The sequence below is a fragment of the Vespa velutina genome, chromosome 1 (assembly GCF_912470025.1).
Source record: "Vespa velutina chromosome 1, iVesVel2.1, whole genome shotgun sequence".
Classification (NCBI taxonomy): domain Eukaryota; kingdom Metazoa; phylum Arthropoda; class Insecta; order Hymenoptera; family Vespidae; genus Vespa; species Vespa velutina.
Window position 1 is genome coordinate 20,495,306 of NC_062188.1, and position 20,395 is coordinate 20,515,700.

At 44.7% G+C, this 20,395-nt stretch overlaps 1 protein-coding gene across 10 annotated transcripts in view; it reads left to right on the forward strand.

Annotated features, from left to right (window-relative positions):
• The window catches only part of LOC124949872, an 80,661-nt gene that overhangs the window by 17,190 nt on the left and 43,076 nt on the right, over positions 1-20,395 (forward strand). For all 10 annotated transcript variants that reach the window (XM_047495656.1, XM_047495674.1, XM_047495712.1 and 7 more), the window contains exon 2: positions 10,787-17,172. In XM_047495656.1, the coding sequence (XP_047351612.1) occupies positions 11,356-17,172 (5,817 nt within the window). In that variant the 5' untranslated portion in view covers positions 10,787-11,355. The remainder of the gene's footprint in view (positions 1-10,786; positions 17,173-20,395) is intronic.

Here is a 20,395-nt window from a genome sequence, read left to right on the forward strand (position 1 = left end):
TATCTCTCTGAAGCATCGATTTAATGAACTCGCCGATTAAATTATCGCTATTCTATTGATGCTATTGTTATGGAAATTCAAATAAATACGGATGGATAAACCGGCGATCGTGCAGAAACGAAAGCCATTATCGTTTACTCGATTTTGCTCGACGATAGCTTCATTTGTTTTCCGATTTTGATTACATGCTTTGACAATCAAAAGCGATAAAAAAGTCATCGTCCCACAATGATACTTGTTCATCGAATGCATTCAAATAATAATCGAGAAACGACTCTTTGCTTCTTTCCTACTTGTCTTTCAATCGAGATTAATAAGAATCTTTTTAGATAAAAATGAATTGCAAATGACTCCTTCATTTCTTCTTTGAATATCGTAATCTGATGAAACCACTCTTGAATCCGGTTGTTCGTCCGAGCATAAGAGATGAAAAGTTTCCTCCTGAGCTGGACGAAGCACACTGTATCCACTGTATTCCTGGCAGTGGGAGGTGAAGGAATTCGGATAATCTTGCGGAAGCCCCGAGGATACCTCTCAAACTTTCGTAGATTTATCTTTGACGATGGCGTGGAATAGTAGTCGCGATGGAAGAGATTTTAAGCAGAGAAAAACGGATTAAGGACGATGCGTTCGTCAGAAATTAGATGGATAGAGAGGGGAAACGCCTACTACTAAAGCGGCTTCGTCGAACTTCCAAAAGTTCTCGGCGCTGCTATTTGCCGTGTTTCGTGGGCCCCACGTTGTTTTATGCACCCTCGCTTCGCACGCGTCATCGTCCATTCTCCATCGCCCTCGTTTCTCAAACGAGCCGTTTAATCTCCTCCCTACTATTGGACTTTTTCGCGACAAATACGTCGGTGTCTTTAGAGATTCTTTGCGAACTCGCACATCGAAAGTTCTTATTTCTCCACAAATATCAATTTTACGATCGTTATAAATACGAATGGGAAGTAAACGAGGAAAGAATAATTATTGGAATTTAGGAGGATCGTAAGTGGCTGCACGTGAATCTGAAGGATAATTCAAGTTCGTTCGCCTATATTGGCCGATCGGATTAAAAGAACGCTCGAGCATTAAACATATAAATATATTATGAGATGCAGATTATCTCATTGTCTCTTTGCTTTGCTAGTTCAATTTTACTGTGCTTTATTTTTTTCTTAATCCACGTTCATCCACTGTTTCATTCGACTTATTGATTATTCTCACGACCAGTAATATTGGCAGCGTACAATAAATGTAGTCCGGCGCGCGCGCGCGCGCGCATTTATCGTGCTCGCCGTTACAACTTCTATTTTCTTCCATCGACCGATCTTATCGAGCGACTCTTTCCACTTGATTTTTATCTAGTTTTGTTCATGAAAAATAAATCTCCTCCATTTCCTCGCAGGAAGAGAAAGTAAGTTAACGGATTTGATTTTGACAATGACCTGCGTGTTTTATTTTTTAGTACGTTTAATGATTCTCGCAAGACGATTAGACGATTGGAATTTTCGAACGAAATTATATCGAAGCAATGGCTTATAATTTTATTCAAAAGACATATTGTAATTTTTCATCTGCCAGCAATATTTTCCAAATGAAAAGTTGATTTTTTCCGTCAGTCCACAGAAAAAGCGACCTCGTTTCTCTCTTCAACGTGGAAAAAATAATCTGCTTGGGTGTCTTGTCGCATTAAATAACTATCTCGAGATGTCTAAGGGTCTTTTCCTCATTTAATTGTCCTTCTTTTTTCTCTTTTCCTCTACCTTCTCACTTTAGTTTCCTTTCCGATAGATCTCACGATGCATCGTTGAAAATGTAACGGAAAGCAAGTTATCCAACCGTATAAAACGTAAAGATGAGTCTCCGGGATCGTAAATGAGAGAATAGGGAAAGAGAATAGGGAAGATAGATAAAGGGAAACGATGAGAAGACCAAGAGAGAATTCAGACTAATTGTGTCGTTTCCGATCGTAAAAAGACCAATGCCATTTTTCATTCAGAAAAAAAGACGAGCTAGCTGGTAAATTCAATTTCCTCTAGGGAAATAATTGCAATACTCTTCGAGTATATGTATTTTACAATAAACAGGTATTCCCGCGGTCGATGGTAATTGAATAGGACCGCGACCGAGTCGCGAGCACTTTGAACGCGTGTACCTACCAATACATGTGTGTTTACGCGTTAGCCAACGTAAGCGAAGAGAGCTTTTTTTTTCTTTCTTTTTTTAATCCATATCCCATATTTTTAATCCTTCGTAGAAAGAACTTAGATCTAGATGGAGAAAAATGGATTGGTCCTCGAGTCGGACCTCGAGTCGACCATCAAGGAAATTGATCCGATGATAAATAGCACGACGATACCGTTATTTGAAGGTAACCGCTATTCAACCGAGATTGTTTCGACGTTAGCGCGCGTGTTAACGATTTTTCCAAGGGCGAAGCCATGTCCGATCGATGAGAAAGCGGCACTCGCTCGTTATAATACCCTTTCCATTCGCATCCCCTTTCTCCCGGGGATCGTTTAATCGCACGTAAAATCATGCCGTACCCTCGCCTTAACGTCGCGTGTACTCTACGCTTGTATTCGAGAAGCCGCGAAACAGTCGTGGGACAGAAGGAAACATCGACTTTTATCTCGATAGAGTCGAATGAAAGAGACGAAGCGGTACTTAATAGAGAGAGAGAGAGATGATAAGGATCGACGCTTCTTAAGGTGGAAAGGAGATTTCTTCGTTAAACTCGGTGAGCTTTGTAATCTTGTACGAGTCTTGAAATATACCCAAGAGATTTTCGCGCTAACGCAGAAACACAAAGGCGTACCTACGATATACCTTTTTTTCGCATAAAAATGAATTAGATCGAACGTATAAGGTCTAGGAGCATTTGAAGAAGCAACGAACGATAAAAGAAACATATTCCAACTTTTCTATTCTTTCTTATTGCGTGCGTAATGCCGTGCTTGGTCACGTCACATATATTTGGTTGTGCGAATACACCCATTTGCATCCACTGCTCTCTCGCTTATCTATAATTTAAGCTCGGCCGGCGCATGCAATGACAAATTAAAGTCGTCAAGTGGAAGAAGGAGGTCTCCGTTTGATCCTCTTTCCCAAGCGGACTCCCTTAACTCTCTCTCTCTCTCTCTCTCTATATATATATATATATATATATATATATATATATATATATATATATAGCGATAAGTTTCGCGTGCTAGTAATTATCAAGGACAGACGAACGAGTCGTGCACGTGCGCGCAAAGCAGAACAAATCGATCGACCGCGCGTAATTCGATTGGAAAACTAATAATTTCGAGCGATCTTTGATGCCTCCTTTCGAGCCTTTGTTAGTCGTGATTAATTTGATGTTTTTATTGAATTCCATCGAACGAATCAGATTGAGCACGTAATAAACGCTTTTCACGACTCGCGAAAGCTTAAATAGGATTCCCCCTCCCGTGACTCCGATCCCAAAGAATCCATGAATCTTTTCCTACAGGGGGATATCGACCTTGTAACCACTTTTTTCGTCCCTCAAAATGTTACCCGTCGATCCTCCGATCCACCTCACTTGCATCCTCGCTCTACCTCCCTCCGTCCTTCCCCCCCCCCCCCCCCTTATTGCCGTACAAACTCTACTTCCAAGTCTGGAAATTGGAATGAACGAAACAAAAGACATTTTTATTCTTTGATTCTTACTTCGAAGAATTAGCTAGGTTTTCCAGAATAGCGGCTTTTAAAGTAGTTTATATTCCTCTTTCGTTTTTTTCGATTGATCGACCTTCAATCGTATAGCATTACGCTCGTTTTCGTGCACGCGAGTCGTTCATGCGGGAAGTCTCGTTTATCAGTCAGAAACGAAATGGAAGATTTTCCGTTGTTAATCGTATCGACGCGGTCTACGAGCATTAGAACTGCAACGGCTCGCGGTTCGCGATAAGATACGAAATCGATAATTCGATATAAAAGTTAGACAGAGCAGAACCGAACGACGATGCGAATTAACGATGAATAGGAAAGGACATTTCCTCGCATGGATGGTTATCGTTTAGTCGTAACGTTATTTCAACGACGAACGAGAATCTCTGAACGAGCGAGCTACGACTTTTTTCTCCTTTTTCTCTTTCTCAAAGAAAAAAGAAAAATTACTTCTCGTTTCGTTAAATCTCTTGAAAAACTTGGAAGCTTTGCCATCTAGGTTACGCATTAGGAGGAATTAACGAGAGATTACGAGAGTGTTTCGTAACGACGATTTAAAGAATTTTCCTCGACGTACGGAACTCGCATATTCAACGATCGAAGATCGAAATAATCGCAAGAGCGGAACGGGAGGAAAGGTCGTTACTCCTATCGAATTGACCCTTGGCGACTGCTTTCTTTTTGCAAAAGAATTATCGATTTCGGATCGGGTATCTCCCGTTTCTCTCCGCCTCGTCGGTTGTTTTCTTTATCATTCGCGGCTATCAGCGCGCGATCGCTTCCGCGCTCGTTACGATAATGCTCGCGCGTTCGTCGTCCCTCCCTCAACAAGCTCGGATTACTCGAAACCGAGTCTCTATTTCGGTCGCTTTTATCTCGATATTGACCTGGCCGCTTTTCAACGACGAACTTTCGTCAAGGCTTTGCTCTCCAATGGGGAAGCTTCACTCGTCGAAGCTTTCATTTTCATCGACTATGTTCAGAAATATATAACGATATATAATAATGTATTTTAGGCTAATCTTCGTGTCAAAAGTAAAGAAAACAAAAAATGCGAAGAGAACCAAAAGCAGGAACGACGAGGAAAAAGAGAAAAGGAAATGGGGAGATAACTCGGAAATTATTTATCCCGATAATCGATGACACGAAGAAACGAATGACAATCTTTAATCGACTAAACGTACGTGTAATCGTACTCCTCTACGTTTCACACATTTCCTCCTATTTCCTGCAGGCTAACGTCCCTTCGACTACTTCGAATGAACGACTGGGGTTACGTGCGTCCAGAAAGAAAGGGAGAGAGTCGAAGGAATGGAGGAGGGACCGAATTGAGCAACTGCTCCAAGAGCAGAGAGAAGAGAGGATCGAAATATTTGCTTCGTACTTTGGAAGCATAAAAGAGGATGAGAAATACGAAAGTAAAAGAAAGGAGGATTTACTAGAAATAGAGAGAGACGGAGAGAGAGAGAGAGGGAGAACAAAATACGTGTGCACGCGGCCAGAGTACGAAGAGTACAAAGAACAAGAGGACGGAGGTTCATAAGAGCGAACGGGAGAGAGAGAGAGAGAGAGAGAGAGAGAGAGAGAAGCTAGCGAGTTCACTCACGGTTTCGGAAAACCGCCCGAATATTGATCCTCGGCAAAAGGACTTTCTCGAATGTGTTCACGCTTCTCGATATGCCCCCCTCGAGTTATTAATATTAATCAACGACTTTTTAATGATAGGTTTCCATTAGCAGTTTTTCATCGAAAGGGTGATTGACTATTCTTAGAAAAATATTTCTATCGAAAAGTAATCTTCTTTTTTTTTTCACACAAACGTTTAACGACCGTCATCGCAATAGACGATCCAATAAATTTTCACATCATTTTGCGGTCATATAATAGTTTTTAATAAATATCCATTTGTCCGTCTTTTTATTCGAAAAGAAGGGATCGTTAAGAAAATTTGTACAAATAAATCGCGTTAATTTGATCCGGCTCGTAGAAAATCATCCATTACGGTTAACGTCGTCATCGTCGTAAAACACGACCGGTAACAACGTACGATGCATAACTGTACGTCATAGTTAACCCAATTACGTCAACGACCGTACGAGCCAACGAACGTATGTTCTACCCTGTTTCTATACGCGATCCTTGATTCTCCAGATTCGCAGTCTCTTTCGAGAATAGATTACGAGAAAATATTTTTCGATGCCTCTGATTATCTCCATTCCTCGCTCTCTCTCTCTCTCTCTCTCTCTCTCTCTCTCTCTCTCACACACACTTTCCCCGTTCGTTCGCGAAATGGACAAATAAAGTCGCGAACTCCTTATCAAAGTATCGGTAATTTTCTGCAACGTGGAACTATAAGGAGAAACGAAATAGAAAAGGACGTTTACGAGATCTCAAAGTTTATAATTTTTTCAAGACGTTGCTGAGGAGGCCATAACATGTATATTATACGAACTGTACAAATCGAGAAAAGAAGAAATTGCTTTATTCTTCTTACGGAACGCTGTAAATTATTCATCGAACAAAGGAACCGTTTGAGTTAATCAAATTGAGAGAACGAATTAGGATTGTCTATTTTATTATATTGCGTCAACACTCGTTATAATGATATTGTTAAATCAGTTGGCACAGAGAATCATCAGATTCAGAAACGCGATGCTTATCGTATTATGAATTAAGAAGCGTGCTCTGTCAAAACGTGCGATGACATTATCGTTTATCCTAACGATAATGTCGCGATGAAAATTTTGATCGTTGGAAAAAGAAAGAAAGAAACGTAGAGATGAATTTGGCAAAAATTTGATATTTTATTTCGATTTGTTTCAACGATACCTTTTTCATAGTTCCACGCGAAATATTTGCAGCAGCTTCCGTGTTGCGACACCGACGATAGACTAATCCCATTTAGACGTCGCTCTTTGGCAAATCGAATTTTCCGTGGCACTTCTCTATCCGAACTCTATTCCGGATGACGCGAAGCCAAGACGAGGATTCTCTGTCCACAATTTAATTTAGAATTGATTTAATTCGGTGGAACATCGAGACAAAACCATCGAACTGTACAAACTCATGCGAGCCGTTCAAAGGACAACGATCCTCGTGAAATTCCCTATTCTGAAAGATGCCTAACGAAAGGCATTAGGCGTGCATATATTCTCAGGTAGAAATAATAATTCGTAATTAGACATTTTTTTCTTTTCTTTCGAGAGAGAGGGGGAGAGAGAGAGAGAGAGAGAGAGAGAGTCGTAGAGAAAGTTAATATTTAAATACGGAGGAATGAGAGAAAAGTCCTCTCGATAGTATCTTTGCAAGAAAAAAATCATACAAGTTCTACGTCGATTAACGTTTTCTGCAGTCGAAAACGCTTCGGTTGTTTTCGATCGACGACGCAATACCGTCCGAGGACAAATCGAGAAAAGATGTTACCAATGATGGATGAGAAAATAAAATAAAACGGAAGCAACGAGAATTAAGAAGAAAATTAGGACGAACATCCCGTTACTTTCCTCGTCGACTATTTTTAATAAATGGACGGAAGAGGCAACCTGATTAAAAAACTCACGAGCGAAGTGTCGAAAGAAATCGTCTTTTATTTTTAATCGAGCAGCAACGTACTTGAACGTACTTGAGCGTACTAGATCGACCGCGACGTGTACCGTCGATAGGAAGATCGAGCGCAAAGACGTCTCCGTAATTCAATCTTTCCAATACACGTCCCTGTGCGATCCTTCTTCTTTACCATAGATCGATTTATCCTCCCGTTGAAGTTTGATTTATGACGAGCATAGCAAAGATCGTGAAATTTAACATATCGCACGAAGGATAAAATCAATTAACGAGCAAAAGTTTGTCGAGTCTGCTAATGGATCGGGCTCCGTTATAATAAGATCGTAGTAATTAGCCGAGTATAGATATTCCCGTTAATCGAAATCATTTATTAACAAGCAACGTTGGTCGTTGTATGAAAATAAAAAATTCATACCGAAAGATTATTCGAGTATTAAGAATCGAAAAACTCGCGAAGCTTCGACGAAAGGCATTTTTAAGATTTACCGTCGAAGAACCGAGTGTTCTTTTTTTTTTTTTTCTTTAGCGAGGCACAAAATAGAAGGAATATCTTTGCTTGCGTTTAACCTTGTAATCGCTCGCGAACGCGTTTCAGAGCGATATGAGAAAAAGGAGACGTCTCGATGAAAAATGTATTATATAGTCGCGAGAAATATTTGAGACTAAGGCCATAGTCTTAAGGAAATACTCGATTACCTACGTTTTACGTAAGTAAGACAGATCATTCTCTCTTCTTTCGAAGGAAAGAAACGAACTTTCACACATTTCACTCTATCCGTTCCGTATCGCATATTTTTGTTCTTTTTTCTTTTCTCTAACGAGAACTTTAATCGAATTAATAACGAATCAGATACTGAAATAATGACATTTTCGATAGCCTACGTGTTATTGTTTGAACATTGATAGCCTGGACAATAGACTGATTGTGGATGTATAGAATACCTATCGTGTAATTGCAAAAGGATGAGCTGTAGTAATTAGTATTCAACGATCCGGATATAGTTCTCTGTCTCCCTTTATCTATCATTAAAACGTTCAAATATATAAAGACAAAAGCGAATAATATTGGTCAAAGCCAAAGGAATCCTCGAAGCTTTCCGCCGTCCGTTATTAACTTTTGACGCGATCGTGCGATTAACACGAAACGATTTTCAATCGGATAAGAATCATACGATAAATTGCATCCCTCGCGCTCTCTTTATGAATTATCGTTTCGCGCGCATATGCAGTTACGAATGCGTATGCTTACGTACGCTTGAACGTACTTCGATACGATTTATTACTTGCCGATATCTTCCTAATGCGTTTCATTAGCTGAAACAATTAGGTGCTTACAGACGCGGATAATTTGGCCGATTATCGACGAGAGCATCCCGTCAGCTTCTGCTGCTCATCCTTCGATTAAAGCTTTTACCTAGGCGCGAACATTTCGAAAATATGTACGAAAGAAGTTGTAAAGATAATCTCGATAATAATAATGGTAATAATATTAAATAATTGGATTTATTTTAGAACGCGTCTTACTTCGTAAAATGATCATTCAAACGGCGAGACCTGTTGCTATAACCCTAACGATCGATATCGTTGCTTAGTTATTTCGCGACGAGCGAAAATATTATTCTTCTCGATCTTCTTCCTTTTCTCTCTGCGTTTTCGAATAAATAATATCCGCTGTCGGATAATTCAGAATTAGTAGTTAGGATTGGATAGAGTCGGTTGTCAAAAATCAACGTCGACCAAAACAAAAAGCAAAAGATTCTGAAAGGTTTTCACGATTACTCGCTCGGATTTTACGTATTTTCTTTCTCTTTCGTTCTCTTCTCTCTTCCTTTTTGTTTGGAGCGTGCCTTTCCCATGCCTCGAATAATTTCTCGTACGAGTCTCCTCAAAGGAGAAGCTTCCCACTCTAAACACGAACGAGCAAAGGAAAAGAACGGCTTGTAAGCCGCAGAATTTCCTTCTACGTAAATCAAGCTATTTTTCCCTCCAAGCGACGTTTCAACAGTAATTCTAGTATCTTTTTAACGAAGTCGCGCTTCCTTGCAGGTCGTATCTATGAACAGTTTCTATCTCTTTCTATCTCGGTTTCTCTTACGTCATTCTTTTTAATAAACGGAGAAATATGTAAAAATTCCTCTAAGCCAGCTCAAAATTCGATCTGCGTCAGATCGATTCCGCGAATATTTTTTTTCTACGCGATAAGCTTTTCAAGTGGCTTAGCGCGTATCCCTACTTTTTTCCTTTCATGACGATCGCACTAGCGATAAATTCGATTCTCTCGTTTCCAACGTCAAGGTTTTCCTCGGCATCGACGACGCTAGGGGACCGTCGGAAAATTCTTTAAAGGCGGAAGCCAAAGTGGCGGCATTAAAAGGCTTCGGACGAAAGCGAATTGGCATTAACGTCGAAAAAGGTAAACGCCTTTGGCGTTCTTTCGGCATTATCACGTACCATACGACTTTGCCCGTACATTCCTTAATATCGAGTTTGTCGATTCTTTTCCAATCTTGAATACTTTTCTTTCTTCTTTCTTTTTCTTTTCTTTCTTTTTTTTTTTCTCTCGAAAAGTAATCTCGAGATGATCGAGAAATCGTAGGTTGAAAAAAAGGAAGACTCATCGTAGCACGTAGACGTTACGTCGTTAAGCATGGTCGTCGATTTTTAACGAAAAACGACTTTAAACTCAACCAGCACGGAATCCGGCATGGGAATCGGTCGGAAGGAACACTCGAAACGTTCCATTTTCGTCTTACAGCTTTTACAGCTTCGAGAGAGCTCGTTCAAGTTTCGAGAAGGTAGCGCGCGCAAAAGCTCCTTTTTTCGATCGTTCGACAATTTTGTGGAAACAAATCAAATAATCGTAACTTATCGTTATTATCCACGATGAATGATTATACTCGTAGAAATACCCCTATTTAAGGTATTGTTGCCAATGTAATCGTATCGACGGTTTCTCTACGCACCACGGCCTTGAACATCCCTTTGACGACTTTGCGCGAGATGGTTCGCTAGGTTGTAATCTTGAGTCATCTCGAGCCTCTTCATTAATGTCAGGTGCGGTCACGTAACGCGGGATTATCTTCGGCGAAGGCGGCACATGGAATGCAGCTGGGAATTAATTAAAACGCATGAGCCCGGACGATCGCGTGACCTTGCGGGCCGGATGGATCTCTACCGGATGGGGGTGGGGGGAGGGGCCACGTCGACAGGATCGATGGATGGACGTTCGCTTTGCGTCCGACACTTTTTTCCTCCCCCATTCCCTTTCCTTTTTTTTTACTTACTCCTTAACCTTCTTCGATCGATTTTATAGAACGAGTCGAACGTTGGATTTAATAATACGTCGAGGAAGGACGTACACGTATGCAAAGGATTCTCCTATCTTTCTGATCGATTTCCACGCGCGATCGTTTCTTTCCACGTTGGACGTGTAATAGAATTAATTTATTTTATTAAGCCCGCAGAGACACCATGGAAATTGTTAGCGTCGATGCGGTACGCGATAGTATCGCACGCATCCCGTTTGTTTTTCTTTTTCCAGATTTACTACGGCAGCATGATCCCTGGGAAATGCTTTCAAAGTGCCATTTGCCGAATATCGCGCTATATCGAGCTTTCCAACGGAACGAGGCTGGATGCCTTCCACGTTCCCTGCGCGATGTGTTGTAGTGTCTAAGAACAATAGTGACGGACAATATTTTGTGCTCGAGAATAGAAAGAGATTGGTGACGATCGTACGACAAAGTGATCAGCGACGATGCGAGGTGGACACGTTGACGGACGTGAGGAAGCTCATGGAGGAAAAGTATATTTCTGCGAATCGGCGAGAGTACGAAGCGTCATCTTCCTCCCGGGACCGTACGCCGAGTTTATTAAATTCATTCGATTTTACTCGAATTGAGAAGTTATAAAAGGATCGAGGAAAAAGCTATGGGTAATTGGACGAGGAGATCGTGCGGACTCGCACATATGAGTATCGCGATGGCCGAGATAGCTTAGATCGCGGAAGACGCGAAAACGTTCGAGAGGAAAGTTTTGAAAGCGGGGAAAAAAGAAGAAAAGGGACAGAGCAACAAATTAGAAAAGTAGAAAAGGTAAGAGAAATCAAGAATGGAGTCGACAAAGTTGGGCGGAGCCGCGCCGACCAGCCCGAGAGCCCACTCGCCCGCTTTGCCGAGCTATTGTACCAGCACGGACGGTAACATCGATTACATCATCGGCGACTACATGGAGCGATTGGGCACGAGACTCAATATCCTCGAAACCGAACTAAAGTACGCCTGGAGGGCCCTGGATTTACTCAGTCAGGAGTACATAAAAATGTGGGAGAGATTAGAAAAATTGGAAGGTCTTTTGTACGAGCAACAGACGGTGATAAGTCAGTTGATTGAGTTTTATGCGAGCGGCGGCGGAGGCGGCGGCAGCGGCGTCGTCGTCGGCGTCGGCGTCGGCGTCGGCGTCGGCGTCGGCGTCGGCGGACACGAGAACGGCACCGAGGTAGCCGAGGATACGTTGGCCGATCAGCAGGATTCCGTCGGCGAATTGGACGCCATCGCGAAGAGTTTGAACGCGGCAATAGGAATGGAAGAGACGAGCGCATTGAGGGAGAAACTAACTCAACAGGAATTGGCTAGGATGCACGGTCTAACGCAGGACAGCGCGACCGCGAACGCCGTGGTAACGGACATGCACAGGAACGTAAGAAATTTGGAGACTCTGGAGACGCTCGAGGAGGAGGAGGGCAATATACCGGACGAAGCCTTCTATCGTAGCCTGAACAATGCCTATAGGGAGGACTTGATATGCGGCGACACTTCGAGGCCTACCTCGCAACTCGGTATGATATGGGAGGAGGCCGAGGACGAGGACGTGAACGGTAAAAAGGAAAGCGAGATCGATATCTTCGAGAAGGATTCGCCGAAGGAAAAGGAGGCGGAGGAAACGTCGACGCAACAGACCAAAGAGGAGATTCAAGCATCGGCCACGAAGAAGGAGGACGAAGCGGACGAGGACGAGGGTGAAGTATTTAGCGCGGCCGATTACAAAAGCTATCGAGGCAATACTCCTTGCGTAAGCGAACAAGACCTCGCTCAACTCTCGAGACTTAGCTCGATCGACCAGGTAGCTTTGGAGAAGCTCCACGAGCTCGACCGATTGACCAGTAAATTGCAAAAGGATTCTCAAAATTTGATCGAACTGCAGTCGCGATTGATAGAGTCGCCGAAACGCCGATACTCGTCCGAGGCCGAGGCGAAGCTGGCCGAGGAGGCGAGCAGCATAGACGAGCAATTGCGAAAGATCTACGCGGAAACGGACGTGGACAGTTGGACGTTCTCGAAGAGTCCCGGATCAACGGGCAGATCTTTGTCGAGGGTCAGTACCGACAGCGGTCTCGCGACCGACGGCGATTTTACCACGAGATCCATCTCGCCGAGATTAAGTTCCGCTTCCAGGAGCAATTTGGACTCGATCTCGAGCACTTACACGCCTCCTAGATTGGGATACACCTCGGCGGTCCTAGAGAAGAGTCCCGAGCCGGTGATTCAATTGCCCATCGACGTCGGTAACTTCGCCAAAGGCTATGCGGAGAACAAAGAATTGACCGATCTGATGGCCGAAAGTTTCGCGGCGGTCACCTGCGCGTCGCCCACCATTTACAGTACCACCACCGACAAAGTACCGTCGCCGACGCTCTCGGTTGGGAGCGTTCACAGCGTTCACAGCGTCCAAAGTATTCGGACCAGACAAGACGGTTACTTCGGTAGCTCTGCCCGATTGAACTTGGACTTTCAAGAGAGTAGAACGCCGCCGAGCCCCTCGCCGAGCTCTCCTCCGCCTCCGGCGCCGCGAGATTCGACCGAGTCCTTCCTAATGCCTACCGCGACGGAAGACGAAACGAAAAGACCTCAAAGCCCTGGAGGTTACTTGAGGAATACCGAGAAACTTGTGTCCCTCGATCAAGGACGGCTGAGCCCGCGTACGCCTCATTCCCCTAAATCCCCGAGAGTATCGCCCAAGCACCTGACGAAGCCGGTCAACGCGGCCAACATAGCCGCCACCAAATCCGACTCCGGATTGTCCTCTATGAGCGGATGGAGCAGCTTGGACAAGTCGCCGAGTTCACCGAAGAATTCGATCGGCAAAACGTTGACTTCCTATTCGGCCGATCACACGAGAACTAACCTGACGGCGTCGTCAGTGACGCATCAACCGGCAAGGGCCTCTAGTCCGATACCACCGCTTCCGGAAAGTACGAGCGCCGCCGCCATCACGCAAGAGCCGCTTTACGACACTCCCGAGGGTAGAGACGCATTCGCTACCGCAACAGCCACCGCGACCGCACATTCTTATTCGACGACGACGATGAATCATTTGTCCTCGTCTTACGCGCCGTCGTCGATGAAATCACCGGCTGCGACCAAGGACGATTACAATCTCGTACCACCGCCGGCGCCAGGCGCGAACACCTGTCAAAGTCCAAAGAAACGAACGCGCCAGCAAACGGCCCTTCAGCATAACCTTCAACATAATCTTCAACATGGGATTCAGCATACCTACGATTCCGTACCATCGGCAACCATGATGGATTACGTCTATAGATCGGAACAGCCCGCTATTTATTCCGTAGCCGGTAGCAATCGTCAGCAAGTAATAACGAGCGTCTATACAAGCGGTTCCGGTAGCTATGGCTTCAAAATTACGGGCTATTATCCGGATTCCGTCGGTCAGTACGGGAACTATCAAGAAAGTTACAACGCTCTGCAGTATCCCGAGGCGGCCGGCATGACGACCCATATAAAGAAACCATTAAGAGGCTCCTACGCAGAGCCAACGAGCAACCAGGACGGATACAAGGCCGCGATGTATCGTACCATGTTTCCCACGGGAAACATCACGGACGCTCTGTCCTATTATCCGACAAGCGCGAGTTTACCGCGAACGGAGAACAACGAGAGCTCTTGGATGAACTCGATGGACGAACAAATTCCCCACGATTCTACCTCGTCTAGCATCAGATCCCTTACCTCGGACGGTAGTTACGCTCAAAGCCCTTACACGGACCGAAGGTATCCGCAACCGCCGGCCTATCAAGCGCACCAACAGTATCATCACACATACGCCAATCAAAGTTATCCGCAAACCGTCGGCTATCAGCAACAGCATCAACCTTACGGGCAAAGATTGATGAGCAGCACCGAAAGCGTACAACTTGCGGACGGTTATCAGAGACAGTGGCAACGGGAGCATCAATATATTCAGGAACACGAAAATGCGAGAATACCGATGGAACAGCAACAGCAACAGCAACAGCAGCACCAACAACAACAACAACAACAACAACAGCAACAACAACAACAACAACAGCAACAACAGCAGCAACAGCAGCAAAGCGAGTACTACGATGCCTCGAACGTGATAGTATCTCAGTCCGGTTACATCAGCATTGCTACGAATTTAAAGGATCACGAGGTCGAGAGCACAAAGTTAACCAAGAAGATACGACGTGGCGCTTCTTTAAAAAACGCTATGAGCTCCATGAGCAACTGGCTACCCGATCTTCATCTGAGCAAAAGACATCGGAGTCAGTCTTTACCAGGCGGAGTCCGAAGGGAGGATTTGGACGTATCTCAGGACAATCAGCAGAAACTTTTGTCCGAGACGAGTGCCGGCAGAGGACGAGGCAGAAGTCAGGCACCTAGGAAAAAGAAGAAGCACACCTTGGTATCAACCGTTTCTGGTATTCTTCAAAAGGCCAAACGGCGAACTCATCACTCGCAATCGCTTTCGGATCCTGAACAATCGGAGACCGAGTGGAGCAGCGGCAGACAGAGCGGACTTTCGGAGGACGAGGACAGCGTGATGTCCGACGTTAATCAAGAACAGCCTTTCTTTGCGAAAGTAAAAACGGCGAGCACAAAGCGAAAATCAGCGCAGCAATCGATTACAATCCAGCAATCGTCCCAGCTAACCCAGCAGCAGCAGCAGCAGCAGCAGCAACAGCAGCAGCAGCAACAACAGCAGCAGCAGCAGCAGCAGCAGCAGCAGCAGCAGCAACAACAAGTTCTGCAACAGCAGCAACAGCAAATTCTGCAACAGCAGAATCTTCAACAGCAACAAGCTTTGCAGCAACAAGCTCTGCAACAACAAATTCAACAGCACCAAGAACAATTGCAGCAGCAAGCCGCGCAGGAGGCCTGGGCGAAGGAGAAGGAACAAAGGAGGGTCGACTCGAGTGAACACGAATCGAGCGAACAAACGATAGCCATGGAGGAGGAGGGAAAAAGCACTGGCTCGGGATCGGGCGGATCGTCGATCTTTCAAACGGTCGGGGATATAAAACGATCGACGGGTAGCTCGGACGAGGCACCGAACGAGAAAGCGCCGAAACTACCGCCGGTAACGATAATGGGCGGTGCCAGCATGGAATTCGCCGTGTCAAGAGCCCTCGGTAAATATCGCCAAAGACAATCCTCGACGGTGTCCGACGAGCAACCGGTGATGGACGAAAGCGCGACCGAAAAGAAGTCCGACGATGGTAACGGTCAGTCGTTAGAGCCGAGCTTCGAGTATCCCGAGGATCTCTCGGAGAAGAGCGAGAAGAGCGAAAAGTCAGGTAGCGCCCGATTACCCGAATTGGTAACGAATTTGTCGGAGGAAGCTCCGCCGTCGGAGGGTAGCCCTTCGGCGTCGAGCGCGAGAGGATTCGTTCAGAGCGCCGTTACGCGATTTCTTCCTCGACATCAACAATCCCTCGAGATACCTTGGGGAGGCGGCCGTTCCGGCGAGGACGAAGACAATAGAAGTACGCACTCTTACAGAAGCACCTCGAGAGTATCGTCGAGACGGCAGAGCACCGAGGACTCAATCGATTCCGAGGACGAGTGGTACTGTTACGAGTTGCGTAAACTCGAGGAGCTAGAAAGGCAATCGCAAATGGATATGGAAATGAGCGAGGTCTTGGTGGAGGAACCGGAGGAACACGAGCCTTATCAACCGGACGACGCCGTAAAGGAGAGGATGTCTTGCGTGCTGAAGGAGCTCAAAATGAAGGCCGCCGGTGCGAGGCCTTCGAAGATCGACCTGAAGGAAGATAAGGAAATTTTACGAGTCGTTGTCAAAACCAACGGTCCCGTTATCAAGGAACGCCGAATCGAGGAAATCGCCGATAGATATCCGAGAGACGAGAAGCCGATTCCTAAGAGAAAATCGGCCGAGAGTATAGAGGCTGTGTTCGCTCGAGTAACGGACTATCACACGTGGGCGCACGAAGAGGAAGCGAGAAAGGAGAGGGCCGCTACGTCCCCGAGGACCGAGGATGGTTCCTCCTCGGGCGAGACGTCCGGTCCTGATAGTCCTGGACGATCGATGGACGACGACGAGATCGAGGAAGAGGAGGAGGAGGAGGAGGAGGAGGAGGAGGAGGAGGAGGAGGAGGAGGAGGAGGAGGAGGAGGAGGTGGAGGAGGGGGAGGAAGAAGAGAAGGTGGAAAGGGAGAGCGACCGGACGAGAAGATCGGCTCGGGACGAGGAGGAAAGAGGTGAATTACAAAAGGATCTCGATGAGGGACAATCAAGACGAAGTTCAAGCGGCGTATCTGTCCTACGACAAGAGGAGAAAATTCTTCGAGGTACGGAAACCCTATCTCGCGATGGTAGCCTGACCGTTGGACTCGCCGGCGAGACGTTGGAAGAGCGAGATGTTGCCGAGACCGATGCGAATTTGGGCCTACCCAAGATCAAGATCGATTCCTCATCTTGCGCCGGTGCCGCCGACGTTACGATCTTGAAGGAGGGCCAGGTTAGTCCCGGTCCACCTGGCTCCAAATGGAAGCTCTTAAAAACGTTGAAGGAACGGAAGGAAGAGAAACTCAAGGAGATCGAGGAAGCATCGAAAGAAGCTGCGACCATTTCTCAGGGACCCACGGCGGTGAGTATAATGATCAAGTGAGGACACGAAAATCTCTGTAAAGCGTACTCGAGATTCGGGAGCTGGGTCAAGTCCTAATCTTTTTCCGTACCTATGGAAACTTTACTTTGTCGAGTTTAGTTTTCCATCTCAGATCTCACCTTGTACCGTAAAAAGAAAAAAACAAAGTGAAAGAAAGATGATAGAATGAAAGAACAAACGAAAAGAAACAAAAATCTAAACGAGCTTATGAGAACCAACAAACAAACACTTTTTATACTCTCTCTCTATACTTCCGTCAATGTTAAAAAGTAAAGAAAATTAAGAGAAAAGAAAAAAAGAAAAGAAAAAAAGACGAAAAAAAAGAAGAGGAAAGAGCAAAGCGGTATTCTCCGAACGATACTTAACGATTATTTCTTACGATATTTTCGACTACACTTAAGCTTCGAATTCCGTTTCTTCGCGCATTTCTCACTTACCGCGCGAGGCATTATCTACCTCGAGTATCGAGTACGCTGCACGTCCGAAAAGGATCTATCTAGACGATAAGAGCGATCTAAAAGTTTAAGGCTTATCTTAAGGCCGCGTCACCTCTTTGTGACGCGCGCGTATCCAGTCAATACTTAACGATACAATACGCGAAACTGCGAGTCAAGCTTTGCTATCGTGTAACCACAGTACGTTACCACAGATAATAGATTATAACGATCCCCATGAGGAAGATTAAAGGAGCGTTCAAGGAATCATCGCTCTAATTACGAATGTATCTTTGTCAATTCGAGTGCAACACCATTGACGCTTGTCTCTAAATAATATTCCTATAAGAAGCTAATACGCATGGGAGGAAAAGAGGAATACAAATCGCCGTTGGATGCTCATCATACAGGTATTCATAATCGACGCAACCATCGAGTCGCTCGTCGCGTCGCGTCGCCCGAGGAAGCTCACCTAATAACGTGTCTATATATACATATACATATATATTATTACATATATGTATATATACATGTATATATATATATATATATATATATACATACACACACATATATATATATATATACATACATACATACATATAGGAGTTTATTTAGATGGTGCTTTATCAATTGATACGCTTTCAAGGTATTATCGTTAGAAGGGAAAAACGAAGAGGAAAGAACGTGAAAATTGGAAGAACGAGTAGGTTCGGGTGCCTGCGCGATCTGCATCGCGGACGAATACCCGCCGTAGATGAATATACCGATATATCTATCGCGAAAAAGCTTAGCGTATCGTATACCTACATATATGTATATCCGACTCGCATGACTGTTCGTAATAGCATTAGTTCCTATATTTCGAGGCTAATTTACGGCTTAAACGATAAACGCCTAGGACGAGAAACTTTTACAGACTCGTAAGCGCGTAATTTGAAATTCTAACGAGAAAGAATATTTTTTGGTCTATCTTTTCTCTAAATTCGATGATTTCCGAAGCGTCCAAAGTAATTAGACTTGTCGTTGATCTCTTAAGTGTCACGTCGTACGGAAAGAGGCGGGTCTAATCGTTACGTGGATTATACGTAACACCCGCTTCTCCGTATCTATAGGTAATCCGATCGTTTCTAATTACGACATTACTTATAGCGAATGGAATCGAAGAGCTTTCGATAGACGAGCGGAAAAGACAAGGATCCAAGAAAGAAGAATCTTTCGCTTCGAGTTCATCTCGAAAAGAAAAAGAACAAAATCGTATACGATGTCCGGCCGTTCTCCTTTTTTATCGGATCGGGACTCGACCACGCGCTTAATCACGTAGTGTTACGAAAAAGAAAGACGAATTCTAATTAGGGAACGAGCCACGTATGTAGATCTCGCAGGCACGGCCAAAAACGTCATTTCGTGCACAACGAACGTGTCGCCCTTACGGACGCTCGTCGAAATCACGCACGCGTTACGGTAATTACGTTGACGCGAAAGCGCTCAAGACGCCTAACTGTTCGCAACTATTACTCTAGAGAGATATCGTTTCTTGGTCGGTTTATCGGTACGCGCCTTGCGTCCGAAACGAAACGAAGCGTTCGTTGATCGGTCTCGCAACGTTAGAATAGATCATAAGAGGATAGTCGGTTGATTCCACTTCCATTGGGTCATCCATTTACGCGAATAGCTACGTTGCGTCGCTAATGGAACGTGGCTCATTACGCGAATTGACACAAAAGTGTATACCATGACTATTGAAACTGGCAGGATCAGAATATAGGAAGGCGCGTGAAATACTGTTCGAGCGTACATTTACGATAGTATTATAAACCGTAGTTTATTAAGGAAGTTTCGTTCGTTTACGAGTGTGTGTACGAGTATATGGAACGGGAGAAGGATGATTCTAATTACTATTTGACTACCACCTATGGACGGTAGAAACGCGGCAAATACATATGGACGACGTACGAGCGCGCACGCACACACCGACACTTTATTATTTTTGTCCGAAATTGTCTCGCGATTAGTCAGCCTCGCTCAACGAACCTAGCTCCTCGAGCTAAATATACCTTTCTTTCGCGTTATCGCCAATACCGTTTTATTTATCGAGCGCGAAAGACGACAATCGATTCGTCCTCGTATCGAGATAAACTTTGGCAAACGAAACTGCAATTTCCCTTGATCGCTTCTTTTTCATTTTCGCTTCTTTCTTCGATCCCGTCTTCCCACGTATCGTTTTATCCTCCTCGTCGAGCTATTATTTTTGCCGAATTTCTTAACGACAAGAACGAAGCGCGACTTTACGAATTCCTTCCTCCCGTTGCTTTTTTCTTTTTTTTTCTTTCCCCGACGCAAACGTCGGGAAAGCTGCGTCGCGTTTCGTCGCGTACATACGACGTAAGTACTTAACATTATACGCGTCTATACGCGCGTCATGTACTACCTACACACGTCCAATATTATATGCTTCCGTATCTAAAGACTTGTGCAAATGTATCGTCGTATCCTCTAATCGAGTCTAACAATTAATTAACGTGCATAACTTTGGTGTTTAGATATAGCGCGGTTTCATCGCGCGTAACGATACGGCGAACGATATCTATATATCGTTCTCTACGGGGGAGGGAGTGGGGTGGGTGGGTGGGTGGGTGGGTAGGGGCAGGGGCTTTACTTTTAGGCGCTTCTAAAAGCGAAAGAAAGAAACTACGTCAATTGGTGGGAGGAAGTAGATAATTCGAAGAACGATGAATGATAAGTCGCGAAAAAATCTGGAACACGGC